The sequence below is a fragment of the Nilaparvata lugens genome, chromosome 12, assembly GCF_014356525.2.
Source record: "Nilaparvata lugens isolate BPH chromosome 12, ASM1435652v1, whole genome shotgun sequence".
NCBI lineage: Eukaryota > Metazoa > Arthropoda > Insecta > Hemiptera > Delphacidae > Nilaparvata > Nilaparvata lugens.
In genome coordinates, this window is record NC_052515.1 from 264,142 (window position 1) to 284,145 (window position 20,004).

Here is a 20,004-nt window from a genome sequence, read left to right on the forward strand (position 1 = left end):
TAAACTAAACCATATATAAACTCTATACGAAGTCTTTTAAGTTTTTATAAACTTGAGATGAATAGTAACTCAAGCCTCCTCCTCCTCCTCCTCCCCCACCTCGACAACCTCTTCCACCTCCTCCTCCACCTCCTCAACCCTCCACCCCGCCAACTACCACTTACTCCTCCTCCTCCAACATTTCCTACTCCTCAACTATTCACCTCCTCTTCCTCCTCAACCTCCTCCTGCTCCTCCTCTTCCTCCTCCTCCACCTACTCCTCTTCCTCCATCTACTCCTCCTTCACCTCCTCATCCTCTTCTCCTCTTCCACCTACTCCTCCTTCTCCTCCTCCTCCAACTCCTCCTTCTCCTCCTCCTCCTCCTCCTCCTCCTCCTCCTCCTCCTCATCTCCTACTTCTCCCACTTCTCCTACTTCTCCTCAATAATAATAATAATCAAGAATACTGCTTATAAAGTGAAGAGCGAATAACTATATCTATTACATTACTATAGAGTAAAGAGAATAATTATTATCCATTAAAAAATCTTTGTTTTTGAGTATTTTTGAGAATTGACCTCGCACATATTTAATTCGAGGGTGCTGAATCCGAATCTGAAATCGCGAATTCTCTATCTTCATTTTGAAGCGATTCAGGTTTTGATGGATAGATGCGACATAATCGTTTCCTAGAAAAATTGACGCAAACCTGGCTGAGATTGATTGAAAAAAGCACAAACCTTCAAACCTCATTAATTCACAACGATCTCCCGTCTGCACGACGCAAACTTAGCGCAAACCTGCCAGGTTTGCGCTAATATCGTTGTCGTGTAGACCGGGCATTAGTCCGCCTCTGTAAGGCCAACTACATTTTACTTTTTATTTATTAAATTTCTTTATTTAAAATGTAAATGACAATAATTTAATAACATTGGTAGATAAAATAATAAGGCAGTCCTTGTGCTATTTTTCTTCCAAATTATAGGTAATAATAATAATAATATCGAGTGACCTGGCTGGCTCAGGTCTGGTGTCAGAGTTTTCAGGTCGCAACTGATCAATTTCAGGGCCTCTGACATGACCTAACGACTACTTTTTAGGCAGCCGGGACCGACGGCTTAACGTGTCCATCCGATACACGGGAGTGGCCCGAGATAAATATCTTGCCCGGGCCGGGATTTGAACCCGGGCCTCTGAATCACAAAGCCAGCATCTGATCCACTCGGCTACAGCCATTATAATTCAATTCAGCTACAGAATTATTATAGGTGATAAGTCCAAGATGAGGTTAGACTTGTCAAATTCAAACGTTTTTGGTTCAGTAGATTTTTAGTTCTGTCGATTATGAACGAGTGAGTGAGTAAATGCATCAGTGCCATTTCGCTTTTATATATAGATATATTGGCTGGATGAAAATGTGAGTCAACACTCCAAGACATTTTCCCAGTCCGCCTCGAATAGGTGAACATTTTTGAATTGGAGTCTCCTCTGATTGCTTCTCCTGATATCTAATCACGGTTAAAATTTGACAGGCTTTTGTGCAAACATGAGTACATCATGCATGTTCTGCCACCAGCAAGAAGCTTCTACCATGTAATAAACAACTTATAACAATAAGAAAACCACTAGAAAGCGAAAAATAATAATGATACAACAATTAATTCAACCTCAAAAAGACTAGTGGAGAAAAAATAAACAATAGAAAATCAAAGATATACGAAAACCTAACCTCAAAAAAGTTTGTTCGATGCCTTTTTGGCTGTGATGACACAAGAATGTGTGACGATATGTGTCTACACACATGTTCATCATGCATATCCTGTCCTGTCGTTAATGGCCAGCGTCACTCTGCCCTCTGCGTAACAACGGCATCATCCTATCCGCAATTAGAAAACGTACAAGTGTGGTCGAAATTATTAGTTTATTGTTTATGTTTATTGTTTTGAAGGGACGGATTCAAGGATCCAAAGGTTCAAAGAACCCCACACGTGAACCAAAGCTTATTGTGTTCCCAAGTAGTATGTTAGTTGGGCAAACCAATACCTGTGTCCTTTACAAGAACCAGGAGTTTTTCCCTATACTAGCATCCCATTCATCACACGGTTGCTTGTTGCAATCCAGTGTGATATGCTTTGCAGTCTCATCAGACTGATTAGTCCTCGTGACCTACGTGAGTTCTACTCCTGGCCTTCTTTGAAGGTCCTACCGCTGAGGAAGGGATGGCCAAGCTTCCTCTAGGGAGGCCACCCTTGACTCAGCCACTTGACCCACATTTGTGCCTGGAGTTTCATCCATCTCTGGTCTCTTGGTTCTTTTTCTTTTTGCCTCTCCGAAACTTCACAGGGTCAGAAGCCTCACCTCTCCCAAGAAGTTTTGCCTAAATGGCCGTCCTTCTTTGAGCAGTGGTGAGGTTTGGTCACTCTACCCAAAACTCATGACCTACGTGAGTTCCACTCCTGGTCTTTTTGTAGGTCCTTCCCCTGAGAGAGGGGACGCCAAACTGCCTTTAGGGTGCCCGGCGCCTGGTCACCCTCGACTCAGCCTCTTGTCCTACATTTTTTGTGACTGGAGTTTCACCCATCTCTGGTCTCTTGGGTTTTTTCTTTTTGCCCCTCCGAAACTTCGCAGGGTCAGAAGCCTCACTTCTCCCAAGAAGTTTTGCCTGAATGGCCGCCCTTCTCTGTGCAGTGGTGAGTTTTGGTCTCTCCACCCACTAACTCGTGACCTACGTGAGGTCCACTCCTGGCTTCTTTGTAGGTCAGGCTTCTTTTTGAATAATTAGTTAATGAATAACTATTATTGCTAATCTTACCCATCTTTCTCCACTGATCTATCTCCTGGTTTGTGGCTTTTATAGCTCACGAATCCGTCTGCAAAAATAATAGATGGATATCAAATCAAATCGCACACACCTACCCCCAGTTGCACGTACGTCGGTTGAAGTTTAATCACGATTAAATGCTATACTTCAATCGAGATAGGGCTAACCGATGCATTTTGGTTGCACAAAACAGAAATTTCAAGCGATAACGTCGATTAAACTAACCGGCGTAGAAAAATTTTAATTCTGATTAGTTGGCACCATTTTAACAGCGATTATCTGAAACGAGGAAAATTTTGTTGCATAGAGGTAGAAATCGAAAAATAACGCCGGTTCAACTAATCTACGTAGAAGATTTTCAACACGCCAATTATTGGGAATTAAATCCAACTAACGCCGATTAGGTACCTACTGATAGCTGTCTTCCAATTAGTTTGTGGTAAAAAAAACTACAGAATTCAAAGTATGAGCTAAATATATGAATGAATTTCATCCGTTAATAAAATAGAGAAGTGTATTTAGCTGATATTAGCATTCAAAATTAGATTCCGCACCCATAGAGGAAGTTTATTGAACATCAGTCGTCTCTGATAAGATGACTCTTGTGAGTTTTTGATAATCTAATTTGAGGAATAGCAAGATCTGATCGATTTCTAGTGTTATATGAGTGTCCAATACTGTCATACTTATAGAGATTATTCTTTACTTGCATTAAATTGTTATAGATGTATAATGTTGGCACTGTCATGATTTGAAATTTTACAAAACTGTCTCTACATGATTCTCTTGGCTGAAGATTGTCAATAATTCTTATTACTTTCTTTTGAAGAATGAGTACCTTTGTGGCAGTGCTACTATTTCCCCAGAGTATAACTCCATATGCTAACAAGGAGTGAAATAGACCAAAATAGGCTGTTAAAAGTACATCTGAACTTACACAGTATTTCAATTTTCTCAAAAGATATGTCACTCTAGACAGTTTTCTGCACAACATATTCACTTGCTCCCTCCATGTTAATTTACTATCAATATAAAGACCTAGAAGCTTAACAGCTTGATTTTCATTTTCATTATTCAATGAGAAATATATTAGTTCTGTCTTATCATCATTAATTACAAGTTTATTCGCTTCAAGCCAGGTTTTGGATACTTGTATACATTCTAATAGCTTTGTCTTAACATCTGACATATTCTTATGAGAGCACATTAATGTAGTATCGTCTGCATACAGTATAGGCAAGCCTAATGGGATCACACCACAGTGAATGTCATTAATAAATATTAGGAAGAGAAAGGGTCCAAGGATTGAACCTTGAGGAACGCCTGATTTCACATCCAAAATTCCGATTTTCTATTATTAACAATTACAACTTGTTTCCTATTCAAATATGATTCAATCAGATCTAGTTCCTTTCCAACAATTCCATAAAACTGCAATTTCGTTTTCAAGATACTATGAGAGATACAGTCAAATGCTTTTCGCAAGTCTAATAAGCCTACACCTGTAATCAATCTGTCTTCAAAAGACTCTAAGATCCTATTTATAATAGTCTCGACAGCCATTATTGTATTATGAGCAGGTCTGTAAGCATACTGATGACAATATAGAATATTATTACAATCAAAGTATGCATACATTTGATCAAACATAACAGATTCAATAATCTTACCAATAATAGGGACAATGGCTATAGGGCGGTAACTGTCGGGCTGTGTCTTATCGCCTATTTTATACACAGGACAAATCTTACTCAACTTGAGACAATTAGGAAAAGTAGCTTCAGAGAGAACAAAGTTTATTAAAAAGGTAAGTGGCGTGAGTATACCAGTAATAATGTTTTTTAATATTGAATTACTAAGTCCATAGACATCACCAGCATGTGAGGAACTTAGATTTTTCACACTATCCAGAACTATTTTAGAGCTCACCTTCTTCCATTTAAAACTATTTTGAAGTTCAATTGGCATGACAAACTTATCAAGTAACACTACTGGGTCTTTCTCTGGAATGTGAACATTATTGACTTTATCAGATACATTAATAAAATAATTGTTTAGAACATCAACTGATACTGGTATTTCTTGCTTGGTTTTATTTTTACATGATTCTGTTTTTATGATATTCCAAGCTGTTTTGCATTTATTTTTTGAATTTCGAATACAATTATCATTAGCTTTAATTTTAGATTTTGCTATAGTTTTTTTATAATCTTTTTTGAACGCTATGTATCGCTGCCTATCATCCTCATCACTGCTTGATTTCCAGTTGTTATATAAGATTCATTTTTATGGTGCATGCCTCTGCCTCTATCTATTCTGTGCCTCTGTATTGAATGGTCAAATTCATCGCTTCAATAAGATAGCCTCATTCTTACCTCAAAATATACCTATCATTATCAGTTTTTTATTATGTGAATATTCTCTCTTATTAGAATTGAAAGCAAACTCATTCCTATTTATAACAATATTGGAACATGATCTCGTTTTTTAATCTTTTCAGTTCCAAATTCACTGCTTCAATAACATAACCTCAATCATTATGTTTCAATCATTATGTGTCATTTGTTCAGAATAATAATATCTGTCGGTACGATTACAGTGTTGCCGGATTCTGAAAACGTCAAAATCTTGGTTAGTTAACAGGAAAACTTATCCGGGATTAAAAACTAACCGATCTTTGTGGAAATGAATCCCTAAAACTAACGCTGGTTTGTTAATCGGCGTTAATGTCCATATTTAACAGACGTACGTGCAACTAGTCCATAGTGTGACAACAACGTCAACAATATACAGTTGACAACAGTAGCATATCACAACATTATAGCTCATGCAAAAAAACTAACATATAATCAGTCATTAAAATTTATATGAAAGAATTACTGTATATTGATGTATATTATACAGGCACCTCCTTATCAGTATACCTTTCAAAACAGTCAATTTCCATTGAATTTACACTCTTGTGAGAAGAATATTGAAAATCCTAATTGATATAATCCACTCCCAGTTCTTTGTTGTGCTGTAGATGCACTGCTTGATAGGCTGCCTTTATTTTTATTCGAGAGGGGCGAAGTTAGGGCGCAGTCGGCCCTCTCTCCCACTTAGCACTCCTTTACAATAATTCTAATGCATTTACATTACTACAACATGAGGGAATAATCTCCTAAGTGAAATAAAAAAGAAATAATGATGAAAGAAAAGAAATTAATAGGTGGCGACGCGAGAGTAACATCATCAATATTTATTGTCTGGAGTACAATAAACTTATTATAAAATAACTAGGTATGATAGTGAAGTCCACGTTATAATGGCAGTATTTGATTAACATTGGTGTTGCTATCCTTGTCTATCATTCGACAAAACAGATATCAAAATCCTTTTACAGCTCTGCAGCGTTGCCAGTTCGTTTTTTAACAATATAGAAATATTATTAACCAACAGAAAATTGTAGCTTGATAAATATTATGAAAATTAATTATTAAATAATTGGAAAATCTTGATGAATAAAGTGTAATTGATAATTTTAAACAAGAATGAACATATAATCTTACGATATCAGCTATCTTCTATAGGCAGTGGCTAGGCAGAGAATCGACAACACTGCTCTCCTATCTTTCTTCACTGCCATAATAACGTAGACCTCGTTATGTAGATGTGATGTTTCTATAACTCACCGAATTTCACCAATTTCATAGAATCTTCGTGTTCTTTATAAAATTTAACCTCCGTTATTTCAGGGCTTGACTTGTACGGGTGTGGATGAATAATCACACCATCATAATGATATATGGCTTTAATTGCTATTGACATCTGAAATACCAGCCTTGTCATCACTCTTAAGTATTCAATCCCATTACTCTGCGAATAATATTTATTCATTTATTAATATTTTTATTCATGAATTAATTAATCTATTCATTTATTCGTGGATACAATTACAAATCATATAAATATGATAATTGGAAAGATTATATCATGAAAGAATTAATACTTATAGTTTCTTATCTTCTAAAGATGTGTGAATTCAGGGCTACACATATTTATTTATAAAATAGAATTATAGTGCCCTTAAAAAAAATAATAATTAAAAAAATTCAGTAGTTCTATTTTATAAATAAACTAATGTTTCTATCCATCGAAAGTAAGATTTTTATAAAATAGAAAAAGAATCGGCTTGTACATGTATGGGATACGATATACAGGGTGTTACATATCTAAATATCATATTCAAATTGTCCGGAAGTCTTCAGTTACTCAGACAGCGGCCATTTTGCATTTTTCACTTATTATTTTTTCTAAATAATGGTTAAACAAACGGAATTGAAACTTCGCACGATCATTTATAACAACTAGACAAAGCTAGGAAAAAATTATGATAATTTTTCGAATTCATATAACAAAATGGCGGCCATTTAAAATGTTGTTTCCTAAATAACTCAGAAACCGTTGGTTTTACAAGAGCTGTACAGGAATAACTTGTTTTTGTACATTTTATTGCGTATCGATTGGTACCAAATTTTCCAAGAATGGACCAATATTAACTGAGATATGGCAGCTTTAGTGATAGGTGACCACTGAAAGTTTGTTGCAGTGCAAACCAATGCATGCTGATAGAGTCGCCTCAGTGATGTAACAATCTCTATGCGCATTGAATGTTAATAGTAAGCGATTTTAGATCATTCCAAACAATAAAATAACTCAAATTAAAATTCAGAATCTACATACGCACAACATTTAATAGCCGCAGGACACAATCACAATAACATATATCACAATAACATATATAACAGATATCGAAATCCTACACATTCTTCAAAAAAACTAGAGACTCAACACACTAGAACAATATGAAATTTTTAAACTCCTTCACTATGACAAATCCAACTTATTAAATGATCAACTTAACTTCAAATCAAATGTAATATTTTCCCACATTTTGGCCACACAGTCCAACCCATAAGAGCAAGCGCCCCTGGTGTTAGGCTGATGAAGCTCCTCCTCAGGAGTGAAATGCATTCCTCAATACTCCAAGAAAAGTAAGTGTTTTTCAAATATTTACAAGTAACACAGTGTCAGAACTACAACAGAGTTAATAAAATAACGTTACATAACCCTCCAAAGGTGGGTCACCAACCACTAAAGCTGCCATATCTCAATTATTATTATTGGTTCAATCTTGAAAAATTTGGTACTAATCCATGGGCAATTACATTTACTCAAAAAAGTTTTAAAAAACCAACGGCTTCTGAGTTATTTAAGAAACAAAATTTTAAGTGGCCGCCATTTTGTTTTACGAGTTCGAAAAATTATCATAATTTTTTTCTAGCTCTGTCTAGTTGTAGTTAATAATCGTGCAAAGTTTCAATTTCGTATATTTGATCATTATTTGGAAAAAAATAATAAGTGAAAAAAGCAAAATGGCCGCTGTGTGAGCAACTGAAGACTTCCGGACAATCTAAGTATGATTTTTAGATATGGTTTTTTCCCTGGAGTGTTGGTAGGCAGTTCGTAAACACTCTGTATATATATTTCACCCATTATCACGACAGAACTACTGAGTTGATAAGCTTAAAATTTTGCATAAATATTCTTGATTAACCAAAGATGATTGTAATCTGATTTTAATTTTTATTGAACAATCAATTATAATTTGAATATTTGAAACAAAATCATTCGATTTGTAATGTAAATTTCATGCAAGATTGTGAATTATTATAATTGTTGATCCATATTCATATTCTTATATTTATTATTGTTTATTGTTTTTGAAGGGACGGATCCAAGGATCCAAAGGTTCAAAGAACCCTACACGTCAACCGAAGCTTATTATGTTCCCAAGTAGTATGTTAGTTAGGCAAACCAATACCTGTGTCCTTTATAAGAACCAGGAGTTTTTCCTTTTACTAACATCCCGTTCATCACCTGGTTGCTTGTCGCATTCCAGTGTGATATGCCTGGGAATCTCTTCAGACTTAGTCCTCGTGACCTAAGTGAGTTCTACTCCTTGCCTTCTTTGTAGGTCCTTCTACTGAGAGAGGAGACGCCAAACTGCCTCAAGGGCGCCCGGCGCCCGGCCACCCTCGACTCAGCCTCTTGACCCACATTTGTGCCTGGAGTTTCACCCGTCACTGGTCTTTTGGTTTTCCTTTTTGCCCCACCAAGACTCTGCAGGGTCTAAAGCCTCAACTCTCCCAAGAAGTTTTGCCTGAATGGCCGCCCTTCTTTCAACAATGGTGAGTTGTGGCCTCTCCACCGACAAACTCGTGACCTACGTGAGTTCCACTCCTAGCCCTTTTGTAGGTCCTTCTGCTGAGAGAGGAGACGCCAAACTGCCTCAAGGGCGCCCGGCGCCCGGCCACCCTCGACTTAGCCTCTTGACCCACATTTGTGCCTGGAGTTTCACCCGTCTCCGGTCTTTTGGGTTTTTCTTTTTGCCCCACCGAAACTGCCCTGATGGGGCAGATCCCGTGGGTTTGGAGGCAAGGCAACTTCTGGAGTTGTCTTGGGGTCCCTTTTAGTCGCCTCCTACGACAAGCAGGGATACTGTGGGTGAATTCTGGTTTTCAACACATTCTACGATGTTTGATTCCCAACCCACAGGGGATATATATCTATTATGAATAGTTATAAATACTGTTTAATCAATTGTCATACGTAAACATAAACAATTACAATTTATATGTATACTTGGAACAATAAAACTTGAATCAGTCTACTAGTGCTCTCAACAGACCCTTGCGGAGCACGGGTAACACCTGCTTGAGGAATACAAGTTGCTATGGAGTTGTTAATAGAAACATTAGGCCTGCATAATTCTTTGCGCAGATATGTTTGAAAAAAGGTCAAACAAAAAACCAAAGTCTCTTTTTAAATTTATTTTATTTGGTATGAGAAAAATAGTGGAAAAAGGCTTTTTCGATTTCTATTTCTTATTTGATGCAGTCTTCCACTGACAGGTAATTGCATCTAAGGTATGATAGATCAATTGATGAAAAATTGAAGTACTCACTTCACACCTGTGCATTGTTTGTTCAACAATTGAGGAGGTACCAGTTATTCTGAACCAACTGTCAAACGACTCGAATGGCACCTCTGTGCGTTTCATAAAGTCCGTATTACCATCCTTGACATAGTGGAAAATTTTCGGTACATAATATTTATTCAGTAGAAATTGTTGGCTATATCCTTGTGCTGTTGTTGGCTCCAGATAAGTGCATCTTCAAAATAACATACTCATTAGAATATTTATTGAAATTAATATTCAAGTTGAAGGTTAGCAAGGTAGATTATATGGATCAGTAAACGTTTCTCCATTTTATTCCATCAATTTCTGGTAGATAATGATATAGAGAAAAGATAGCATAAGCAGATATCCCATCGATGGTATAGGGCGTTTACGCTCAAAATTTCAATGTTAACTCAAGCTGATAATCCGAAATATCGGGGGACCGAGCTTCGCTCAGGAGTGTAAAGCCATAGAAAATTGGCCATTGAATAAAGAAATTGGCCATTTTTACTTTCCTTGCCCTACTACCATAGGTAAGGAAAGTATTGCTTTCCAAAAAAAATTAAGGTACCCCAATTTCAAGTTTTCTATACGTTTCAAGGTCCCCTGAGTCCAAAAACATGATTTTTGGGTATTGGTCTGTGTGTGTGTATGTGTGTATGTGTGTATGTGTGTGTGTGTGTATGTCTGTGAACACGATAACTCCATTCCTAATTAACCGATCGACTTGAAATTTTAAACTTAAGGTCCCTATACCATGAGGACCCGACAATAAGAAATTCAATAAAGTTCAATTCAAGATGGCGGAAAAAATGGCGGATAATTACTAAAAAACCATGTTTTTCACGTTTTTCTCGAAAATGGCTCTAACGATTTTCTTCAAATTCATATCATGGATAGCTATTTATAAGCCCTATCAACTAGCATAAGTCTCATTTCTGGGAAAATTTCAGGAGCTCCGTAATATTCTTGAGAAAAATGGCGGAAAATGACTAAAAAACCATGCTTTTCACGGTTTTCTCGAAAACGGCTCCAACGATTTTCTTCAAATTTATATCATGGATAGCTATTTATAAGCCCTATCAACTAGCATAAGTCTCATTTCTGGGAAAATTTCAGGAGCTCCGTAATATTCTTGAGAAAAATGGCGGAAAATGACTAAAAAACCATGTTTTTCACGGTTTTCTCGAAAACGGCTCCAACGATTTTCTTCAAATTCATACCATGGATAGCTATTTATAAGCCCTATCAACTGACATGAGTCTTCTTTCTGGGAAAATTGCAGGAGCTCCGTTATATTCTCGAAAAATGGCGGATAATTACTAAAAAACCATGTTTTTCACGATTTTCTCAAAAAAAACTTGACCGATTTTTTTCAAATTCATACCCTGTATAGTTATTTATTAGCTCTATCAACTGGCATGAGTCTCCGTTCTGAGAAACTGATGGGGGTCCACCCCCATCCTTGAGAAATGGACTTAGTAACCTCCTTCTCGTGCATGAGGTAGGTAGGTAGCGCAGTTCATAAAAAGAACACATAGTCGAGATATTTCATCTGTAGAACAGCTGTTTTGACGACTTTGAAAAAATCCATCGAATTTCACAATTTACACAAGGGAAAAAGTACTCTGAAAAAAATTATACATACACATACACAGAAGTCTGATCGTTGTTTCAAATATGAGCAAGGAAAGTTGTGTGAGTGTACCACACCAGATTTTTTGTGTATTGGAATATGGGCTTTAGTACACTCAACAATAAATTTTCCACTTTTCGACCGAATTCGACTTATGATGCATGATTTTGGACCGCCTTGACGAGCCGAGAAGAATGAAGTATAGTACGATGAAATCTGAGCATTGTGTCAGAAGTTATAAGTGTTTGAAATTTTGATCCTTGAGGTGTCCTTAAGCGTGCCTCACCACTAGGAAATACTGAAATGAAGTGCATCTAACGGGTGATTCTCATAGATCATAATCTTATGAACTTATGTCATTGTGCGAAATATCAATGTGAAGACTATGTTTTTCACAATACAAGGAGCATTGTTGTCAGGTGTACCTGGAAATCTATATGAGATAAAGCGATCCACGTGATATCAGATTGTAGAGCACAAAAATACGCCCAGAGGGATTTTGAATTATACATCTAAATGGTAACAATCGAAAGATATTATCGATCAAAATTTAAAATTCATCAAAAATTGATTTTCTCTTAAAATTTCTCTCATTTTTGAAATATCATAACTCAGTACTCATTGGAGATAGAGAGTTCCGAATCTTATTTGAATCAGAATTTCATATTCCAAAAAAAGACGAGAGCAAATTTTTCTGTCCGATTACGAGATTTGGCAGAAATAGCTGAGAACTGGAAAATTAGCCGAAAATACGAGGTTTTTGGGCCATTCTGTATCTAGCACAAGGAAATCTTGCATGAAGAAATTGGTTCTGGACTTCTCTTATGTACCCAAATAATATATTAAAAACTCAGAACTACAATATAAATTGCAAGCACACTCCCTTTTTCATGTCTATATTAACTGGACTATTGCTCTCGTTTACTCTCTTCCATTACGGTATCGAGAGACGACAAAATCTCCAGCTGTTTTTCCAAGGACGTATTAATCCTTTTAATGTCCTTCAGCGAGTTATCAAAGGGTTGATACCTAGTGCAATCGAATCTTCATATCATAAACCTACTTTGTTCCAAATTTCGTGAAAATCGTTAGAGCCGTTTCCGAGATCCGTTGAAAATAAATGTTTACCCATATAACCATATAACCAGATAACCATATACTGTATATACAGAAATTGCTCGCTTAATATAATAGGATACTTATTATTGGTGGAGCAAGGTGCCGCTGGTAGTCTCTCATACTGTACTATCTCACCCCAAAAAACACTAATAATAGACAGTAGTCGACAGTAATCGGTCTGAGTAGTAAAAGAAAAATATAGAATTATAAAAACATTAAAAAGTCTTGGAATTTGTACATAAAATACCTGTACCATGGGATATCTTCTTATGCTATCTTTTTTCTATGATAATACGAAGTATACATAGAACGGTAACTTTTGAAGACGTCATAAAACAAAAGTGGGAGCGGAACATTTATAGTTGAATAATTAAAAAATAGTAGATAAGAGGGTTCATAGTTCAATGGAGCGGAAAATATATTAAAATTTTAAGTTCAGAACTTGCCATTCAAGAATCATTAATTTATGATTTTCTGTGAGGAATATATTGTTCATTAGAATTGATTCTAATTCATTGCATTTGTGGTGTATCTTATAGTTGAAATTTTTGTACTGTGTGGAAATAAATTGATGACTTTCATCATTTCATACTTGACATTTATTATTTTTTGAAAACTATCAGTGAAGAAAGACAGATTTCCTGGGAAAGGACGAAGGAGTGAGTCAGTTTTGTTGTACAACAGACTCGACCTGTCAAATGGTTCGAAGAATACGTGTTCAAAATTTGAAGCTGATGAATAATAATAATAATATCGAGTAATAATATAATAATAGCTGATTGAACAATACTTTCTAAAGGTATTTTAGAACATACAAACAGATGGACAACGACTAGAAGTCAATAGTGAGAACTCGCTAACGCTCGTTCAACAAGATTTGAGCTCTGTCACTTCATTAGATAGCACTAAGTTGAAGAACTTATGAGAAAAATACATTTATTGAACAACAGTTTGATTGGGAACTGCCGTTTCATTCCAGGGCTAACCAGTTTCATTCTATACCCGGGAGTAAAGATACGGTAATTATTCAAATCTTAATGTTTCATAAAACAAAATTTTATGACGGGAGTTTCTTTTATCAATACAAAATGATAATAACAATTTGATTAAATTTGGATCACAAATATCTCTCAAAAATAATCTAGCTCGGGTGCACCGCTAGTACTTTTATTGTATTAATTTTTGAATTGTACATACTTATTGCTTAAGACTCTGCTTCAAATTTGTCATACATCAAAACCCATTCAGTTTTATTGAAATATTATTTTGTGAACTGGAAATCTGGTAGCGGATTTAATTATTTAATGTAATTGATAAAGCGAGAAGATCTCCAATGTGCAAATAAGAAACATGTGTTTCATCATGTTTCGAGAAGACAATATTATGATTTTTAGCTCTATGCTATACAGACAAGAGTGAGTCGACTTTTGGTCTGTGAATCAAGGGTGCATGTTTTTTTCACATAAATAGATTTTGAATTTTTCTTTCGAGGCCCGTATTCTTTGAACCGTTTGTGAAGTATAGTTGTTGAGTTAAGGCATTGGTTACCTGAAGGATTCTGTCTTGAGAATTCAATTATAGGCTGTCTCAGTTCGGGCAGTTTAAACCTACCAGGATTTGAATCTTGTAGGGAAGCTGGTGCTTTGATTCAATCAGCTGGCAGAAGTTTTTTTTAATATATTTATTTATTTAAAGTCGGGAGTGTGTTAACCGGACCTATTAGGATCAGGCCAATGGACAATTTTCAAGGTCAAGTAGGATAATAGTTCATTGTACTTTTTTTTCTTTTCAGACCCATAATTCTAAATAATAATTTTTATTTTCAAAAACCTAAACGACCTGAAAACCCACTATAGTTCTCTCCATTCCCACCATCTTGATTACATATTTGGTGGAGGCGCCGGGTTAAAAATTGTATCCAGGTGGAGAAAATTGATTGAATTCAATTGAATGTATGGCCAAGTGGAGATTTGAAATTATGACCCTCGTTCAAATACAAATGTGAGGTAGGCTACTTACTCCAGATTATCGAGAATAAGTTCAGCGTCTTCGGGAATCTTTTCTCCAACTTCAACAATAAAGCCTGATGGGTCAACATCAGTTTTGAAAACTCCATCAGCACCCAGCACATCGTGCAACACAAAATCTCTCCTCTCTTCTCCATTAGATAACCTGTAGAAAGAAATCACTGTAACAACTGTATACGTAATGTACTCATCCCATCAAAATCTGCCCAGTGCCAGATACTCATTTCAAAACGTGAATTTCGCCGTAGTGCTATCTCCTGGTGTTATTTAGCTCAGTAGAATCCAGTTCCGGAGAACTGAGTTTGTGTAAATTTTATGTTTACTTTGTTGGAAAATTACATAACATAATAATATTGCGTATAAAAAATAAACATACTTACAATTGGTTTCTAGGAAGATGAGTTGCTAATAATCATCTGTTTTCGGTATACTTAGTTTTGTCAATCCCTCTGAAAAGCAAAAAAAAAAAAAAACGCGCTTAAAGTAGTCTACAAATAGATTGGTGAACTTAATTGAAATAATGTAAAGTTCCAATAATCCAATAATCATGTTCAACGTTGCTTATCGTTTCAATTTGATTTCATATCATGATATCATAGTGAGTGAAGAATATCATGTTCAGCAAATTCAGAAAAACTACTTCATTGCTGATCTAAAATCTACTACTTCTTCTAAATCTTTGACTTGCTTCTACTGAATCTATATTTTTTAGTATATTTTATAATACTTTTTGTGTGGTTGAGAAGTTGATATTGTGTAATTATTCATATTGAATAAAAATTCTAAGAAATTGTCAAAAACCACAGATTTATTGATAGTTAGAAAGACCGGTTTCGGTTGTTACACCATTATCAATCTCTAGTAATCTGTCTATCAATAAATCTTTGGATTTTGACAATTTCTTATTATTTAATATTTCACTATAGGTACTCTATACTATAAGGTTGTATAGGAGTATAAATAGTGGAGTAGGTAACAGCAGTGAAGAAAGATAGGAGACCAGCGATGACGATTCTCTGCCTTGTCACTGCCTTCCATAGAGGATAGCTGTTACCGGTATATTTGATAAACTGTTCATTTTTGTTGAGAAAATAGATTTTCTGTTGATATATTGATCAAGCGAAGTGAGGTCTAAGATTCAAGTCGACGGTTTGGCATTTCTCTTAATGTTTAAATGTTTATGTTGCGCATTTACGGCGAAACGCGGTAATTGATTTTCATGAAATGTGACAGGTATGTTCCTTTTTTAATTGCGCGTCGACGTATATACAAGGTTTTTGGAAATTTTGCATTTCAAGGATAATATAAAAGGAAAAAGGAGCCTCCTTCATACGCCAATATTAGAGTAAAAATCAGACCATAGAATTATTCATCATAAATCAGCTGACAAGTGATTACACAGATGTGTGGAGAAGCCAGTCTATTGCTGTATTTCCTTAAGGTCTACAGTTTCAATCAGGTACTTGTGGATAAGAATACTGCGTGAGGTCCACTGTTCACAGAACTACTAGTTAACAAATGTTTATAAAATTGGAATCGAGAATTATGTTAATTTATCATATTTCTAAATTGTTGGCAAACGATCTGGCAAAGATGCATAGCTAGAAAAGGATAACGTTGTCTGCTTTGTAGAATGATAGACAAGGATAGAAACAGCAATAACTGCCATTAGAACATGGACCTTACTATGGTATCGTTGATACCTATCAACGATCGAAAATACGTTCATTTTGAATGATTCAATTCCAAAATGAGATGGATATGCATCCACAATAATAACCTTTTCCTACAGTTACGTTGAAAAGTGGCCATTGCTGCACTGATTACAGAACGCAAAGAATCACTTTTCCGCTCTAGTGCGGGAAAAATTTTTCTGCACTCCAGATTTGCAACATGGCAACGCAAAATACTTAGTAGGTTATATGGAGCAACAGTGCAGCAAAATCAAAATGAAGTTGGTAACAGTGACTGCTGTGGCTGCTATAGTGAGCAGAGGTGCAACGAAGCACAACGCGCTAATTATTATTCATTATATATTATAACCAAGGACAACGAGGACTTTAGGATTTTAGGATTAAGGTTTTTATCAATAATAAAATTACACAGAAAAACATTTGATGCATTTCAGGCAATTTTACCCATAATTACCCACTTTTCATATTCAATGGTAACTGTAGGAAAAACTTAATGTGAAATACGTGAGCAAAGTTCCTCTGCTGCACTCAAGAAGCCATTCCGCCCTCGCCTACGTTTCTTTCGGTGCAGCAAACTGTCACTTTGCGCACTAGTTGCACAAATAACTATTATACCAATCAAAGCTTCTATCACATTATTAAAACTTGACACTGTGAAAGGCAAGTTTTGGTTTTTTCCCCAAAGTTTTTGGAGACTCCCTATAAATTCAGAATGTGAATCGAAAACGTTCCAATTTGAATTTCATCCAGCACATGCTGGTACCTATTGGCAGAGTTTAGTATTAAGTAGGCTTACTTCAAAAACCGTTGACCAATCAGGAGAGAAAGAGTGGGCGGAGTCTATAGTATCACAGTGAGGTCATAATGCGTCTTGTTTTCTATTGGTCGATTTCTTTGAAAGCGTCGCGGACATTTTGCTGCTAGATTTCAACCTCTTTCCCACACAGAGAATCCTATACTATTAAACGAGCAATTTCTATTTAAATGTTTATATGTCTAGACGTTTATCTTTGTATTTCACCGGATCTCGAAAACGGCTCTAACGATTCTTTCAAAATTTGGAACATATTAGTTTCATGATATAAAAACTCGATTGCAATAGGTCTCATCCCTAGGAAAACTCGCTGAACGACATCAAATAGATAATACATCCTTGGAAAAACAGCTGAGACTTCCGTCGTCTGTTGATAATGAAAGTGAGTGAGCGAGTGCGTCAATGGAAAATCAAAATATCTCATTCCAGAAATTCATAAGCTGACATATAGTCAGCTGTAAAATATAAACATGACCTAGAAGATGAAGAAACCTTGAGTTTTTAAAAGGTCAAATTATTCACAATTAATGAAAAATTATAATCATATTCAAAATAAAAACATATTTTCGCGATGTTTTCGAATTCATCATAATTTCCGAAGTTAATCATTATTTTACAGTTTTAAGTGATTATTGAGTGTTATTTTGTTATTCAATTTGGTTTGTAAACAATCTAAATCAGAAATTTTCTGTTTTGAAATATTTGGACTGAAAATTTGACCTGAATTCAAATGTATCGAACATAGCCTACTTTTTAGATTATTTATAGTGTATAAATCAAAATTCGGGGAAGAAACAGTTTTGGGCTGTGCCTGTAAGTCATTCTCCAATCATTTTAAAAAATTGTGTTCTGTTCATCAATAAATAAATAACGAACGAAGCTCGGTGCCGCGATATTGCTATCTTATGTGATATAGAATGTAATTGGACCTTTTTGTGAATACATTCTATTATCTCCATTCCCTCTACTCTTCTTACCCTTTGATAGATATCAATCGTTATTAAATTCCGTGATAACCAATCAGAGAAGCTTTCTTTTCGAAAAAGTCCTTCCTGATTGGTTCTTGTGACATTCAATCAAGATCAAAATTTAACAGGACTTTGTGCAACCGGAGCTTGAATTCTACTTATTTTGAAGTATTTATATTGAGAAGCTTTTTTAAATACTGAAGTCAACCGCACGAAAATAGTCCTATGGAAATTGGAACAGATGAGTGCAACCAGAGCTTGAAATTCAACTCATCCTGAAATTTTGAGTAGTTTTTCAATTTATTCAAAATGGAATTTTGAATCAATTATTATTCAATTCATACTGAAAAGCTCTATTAAATACTAAAGTTAACCGCACTAAAATAGTCCAATGAAAATTGGAACAGATGAGTGAAACGTTGCCAAATAAGAATTAATCAACGTTAACGTTTGTCAAACAATTGTCTGCAGATGACTAAAATAAGAATTTATCAATATTTTTTAAATAATAAACCTGACGTCTATGGGTTTGTTTATGGGGGGGGGGTGTTGAGGAGGTACTCAGCCGTTCCAATTGTCATCGGACTATTTTCGTGCGGCTGACTATCGTGGTGCATCTTACCATACTTGAGAACAGTATGGTCAGTGAAATTGAGATATTTCACTTCCCCTATCACCAATATTGATGTTTCTGGTTTGCCTTCAGGTATATATTTTCTATAACTCACAGCTATCCCATCATGAAAATATAGGTGTTTCACAGAAAACTGTCTAATTTTTTCATAGTCGATTGTAATCGTATTCACAACCCTTCGAATTTCCTTATCCGTATCATCAGCCTGTTTCATTGAAAAGTAACATGATAATTAATGATAATAATTTATTACATTAATGATTAAAAAAATATGAATACATTTTTATCAAATCCCAAACATTACTTTCAGAAACGTCAGTTTGTGAATACAGCATAGAATAAGTTTATACAAAAAAATCACTCACACAACTTTCCTTGCCGTTATGAAAATTGATCACCTGACGCTAGTGTTCACGCGCATCTCAAGTCTACTATTCTAAGATCTTAGCCAGCTGGCGATAGGACTATAACGCAGGAGACACACGAGGTCTGCTATCTCTTCATAGTGGATCATTTAATAGAATCAACTGTTGCCAACATTTTGCAATTGAATAATCACATTTTCTCGAGTTTCGAGCTTATTTCCATTTTTAGGTGAAAATGTTACGAAACTTTAATTGTAGAGATTTTCATGCTCAGTCCTTTCCACTTGAAATTTTTTGTTTAAATTGTATCTGAAGACTGATTATTGGGAATCTAAAACCAAACTTTGCATAGATGGGGCTAAGCTCCTGAGATTTTTACAGATATGGCACTTGTGGCAGTTGATAGAGCTCATCAATGACTATTTTAGGTATGAATTTGATCAAAATCGTTGGAGCCGTTTTCGAGAAAATCGCCAAAAACCTTGGTTTTGACAACATTCTCGACCATTTTAGCCGCCATCTTGAATTATATCTGATTAGAATTGCTCGTGTCGGATACTTATAGTGTAAGGACCTTAAGTTCCAAATTCCAAGACATTCCGTTGATTGGGAGACGAGATATCGTGTACACAGACGCACATACACACACACACACACACACACACACACACACACACACACAAACACACACACACACACACACACACCACACACACACACACACACACTTTCACCAAAAATTGGACCGGCTCTTAAGGAGGGCCTAGAAGAGGCAAATTTCCCCAAAAATTAACTTTTCAAAAATTTGTAAACTGTTGGCCTCAGTCAAATTATTTTTCTGCATCAAAATGCACACAATTTCAATGATATCATGTTTCGCCCGAAATATCGAATTGCATATTATTCAGAAATATCCATCCATTTTTTGTAATCAATTTTA

General features: G+C 35.6%; 1 protein-coding gene across 2 annotated transcripts in view; it reads right to left on the minus strand.

Annotated features, from left to right (window-relative positions):
- The window catches only part of LOC111064069, a 106,071-nt gene that overhangs the window by 1,564 nt on the left and 84,503 nt on the right, over positions 1–20,004 (minus strand). For both annotated transcript variants that reach the window (XM_039438590.1, XM_039438591.1), the window contains 6 exons: positions 18,688–18,904; positions 14,970–15,038; positions 14,582–14,734; positions 9,811–10,018; positions 6,476–6,659; positions 2,793–2,850 (listed from right to left, as the gene is read on the minus strand). In XM_039438590.1, the coding sequence (XP_039294524.1) occupies positions 14,995–15,038; positions 18,688–18,904 (261 nt within the window). In that variant the 3' untranslated portion in view covers positions 2,793–2,850; positions 6,476–6,659; positions 9,811–10,018; positions 14,582–14,734; positions 14,970–14,994. The remainder of the gene's footprint in view (positions 1–2,792; positions 2,851–6,475; positions 6,660–9,810; positions 10,019–14,581; positions 14,735–14,969; positions 15,039–18,687; positions 18,905–20,004) is intronic.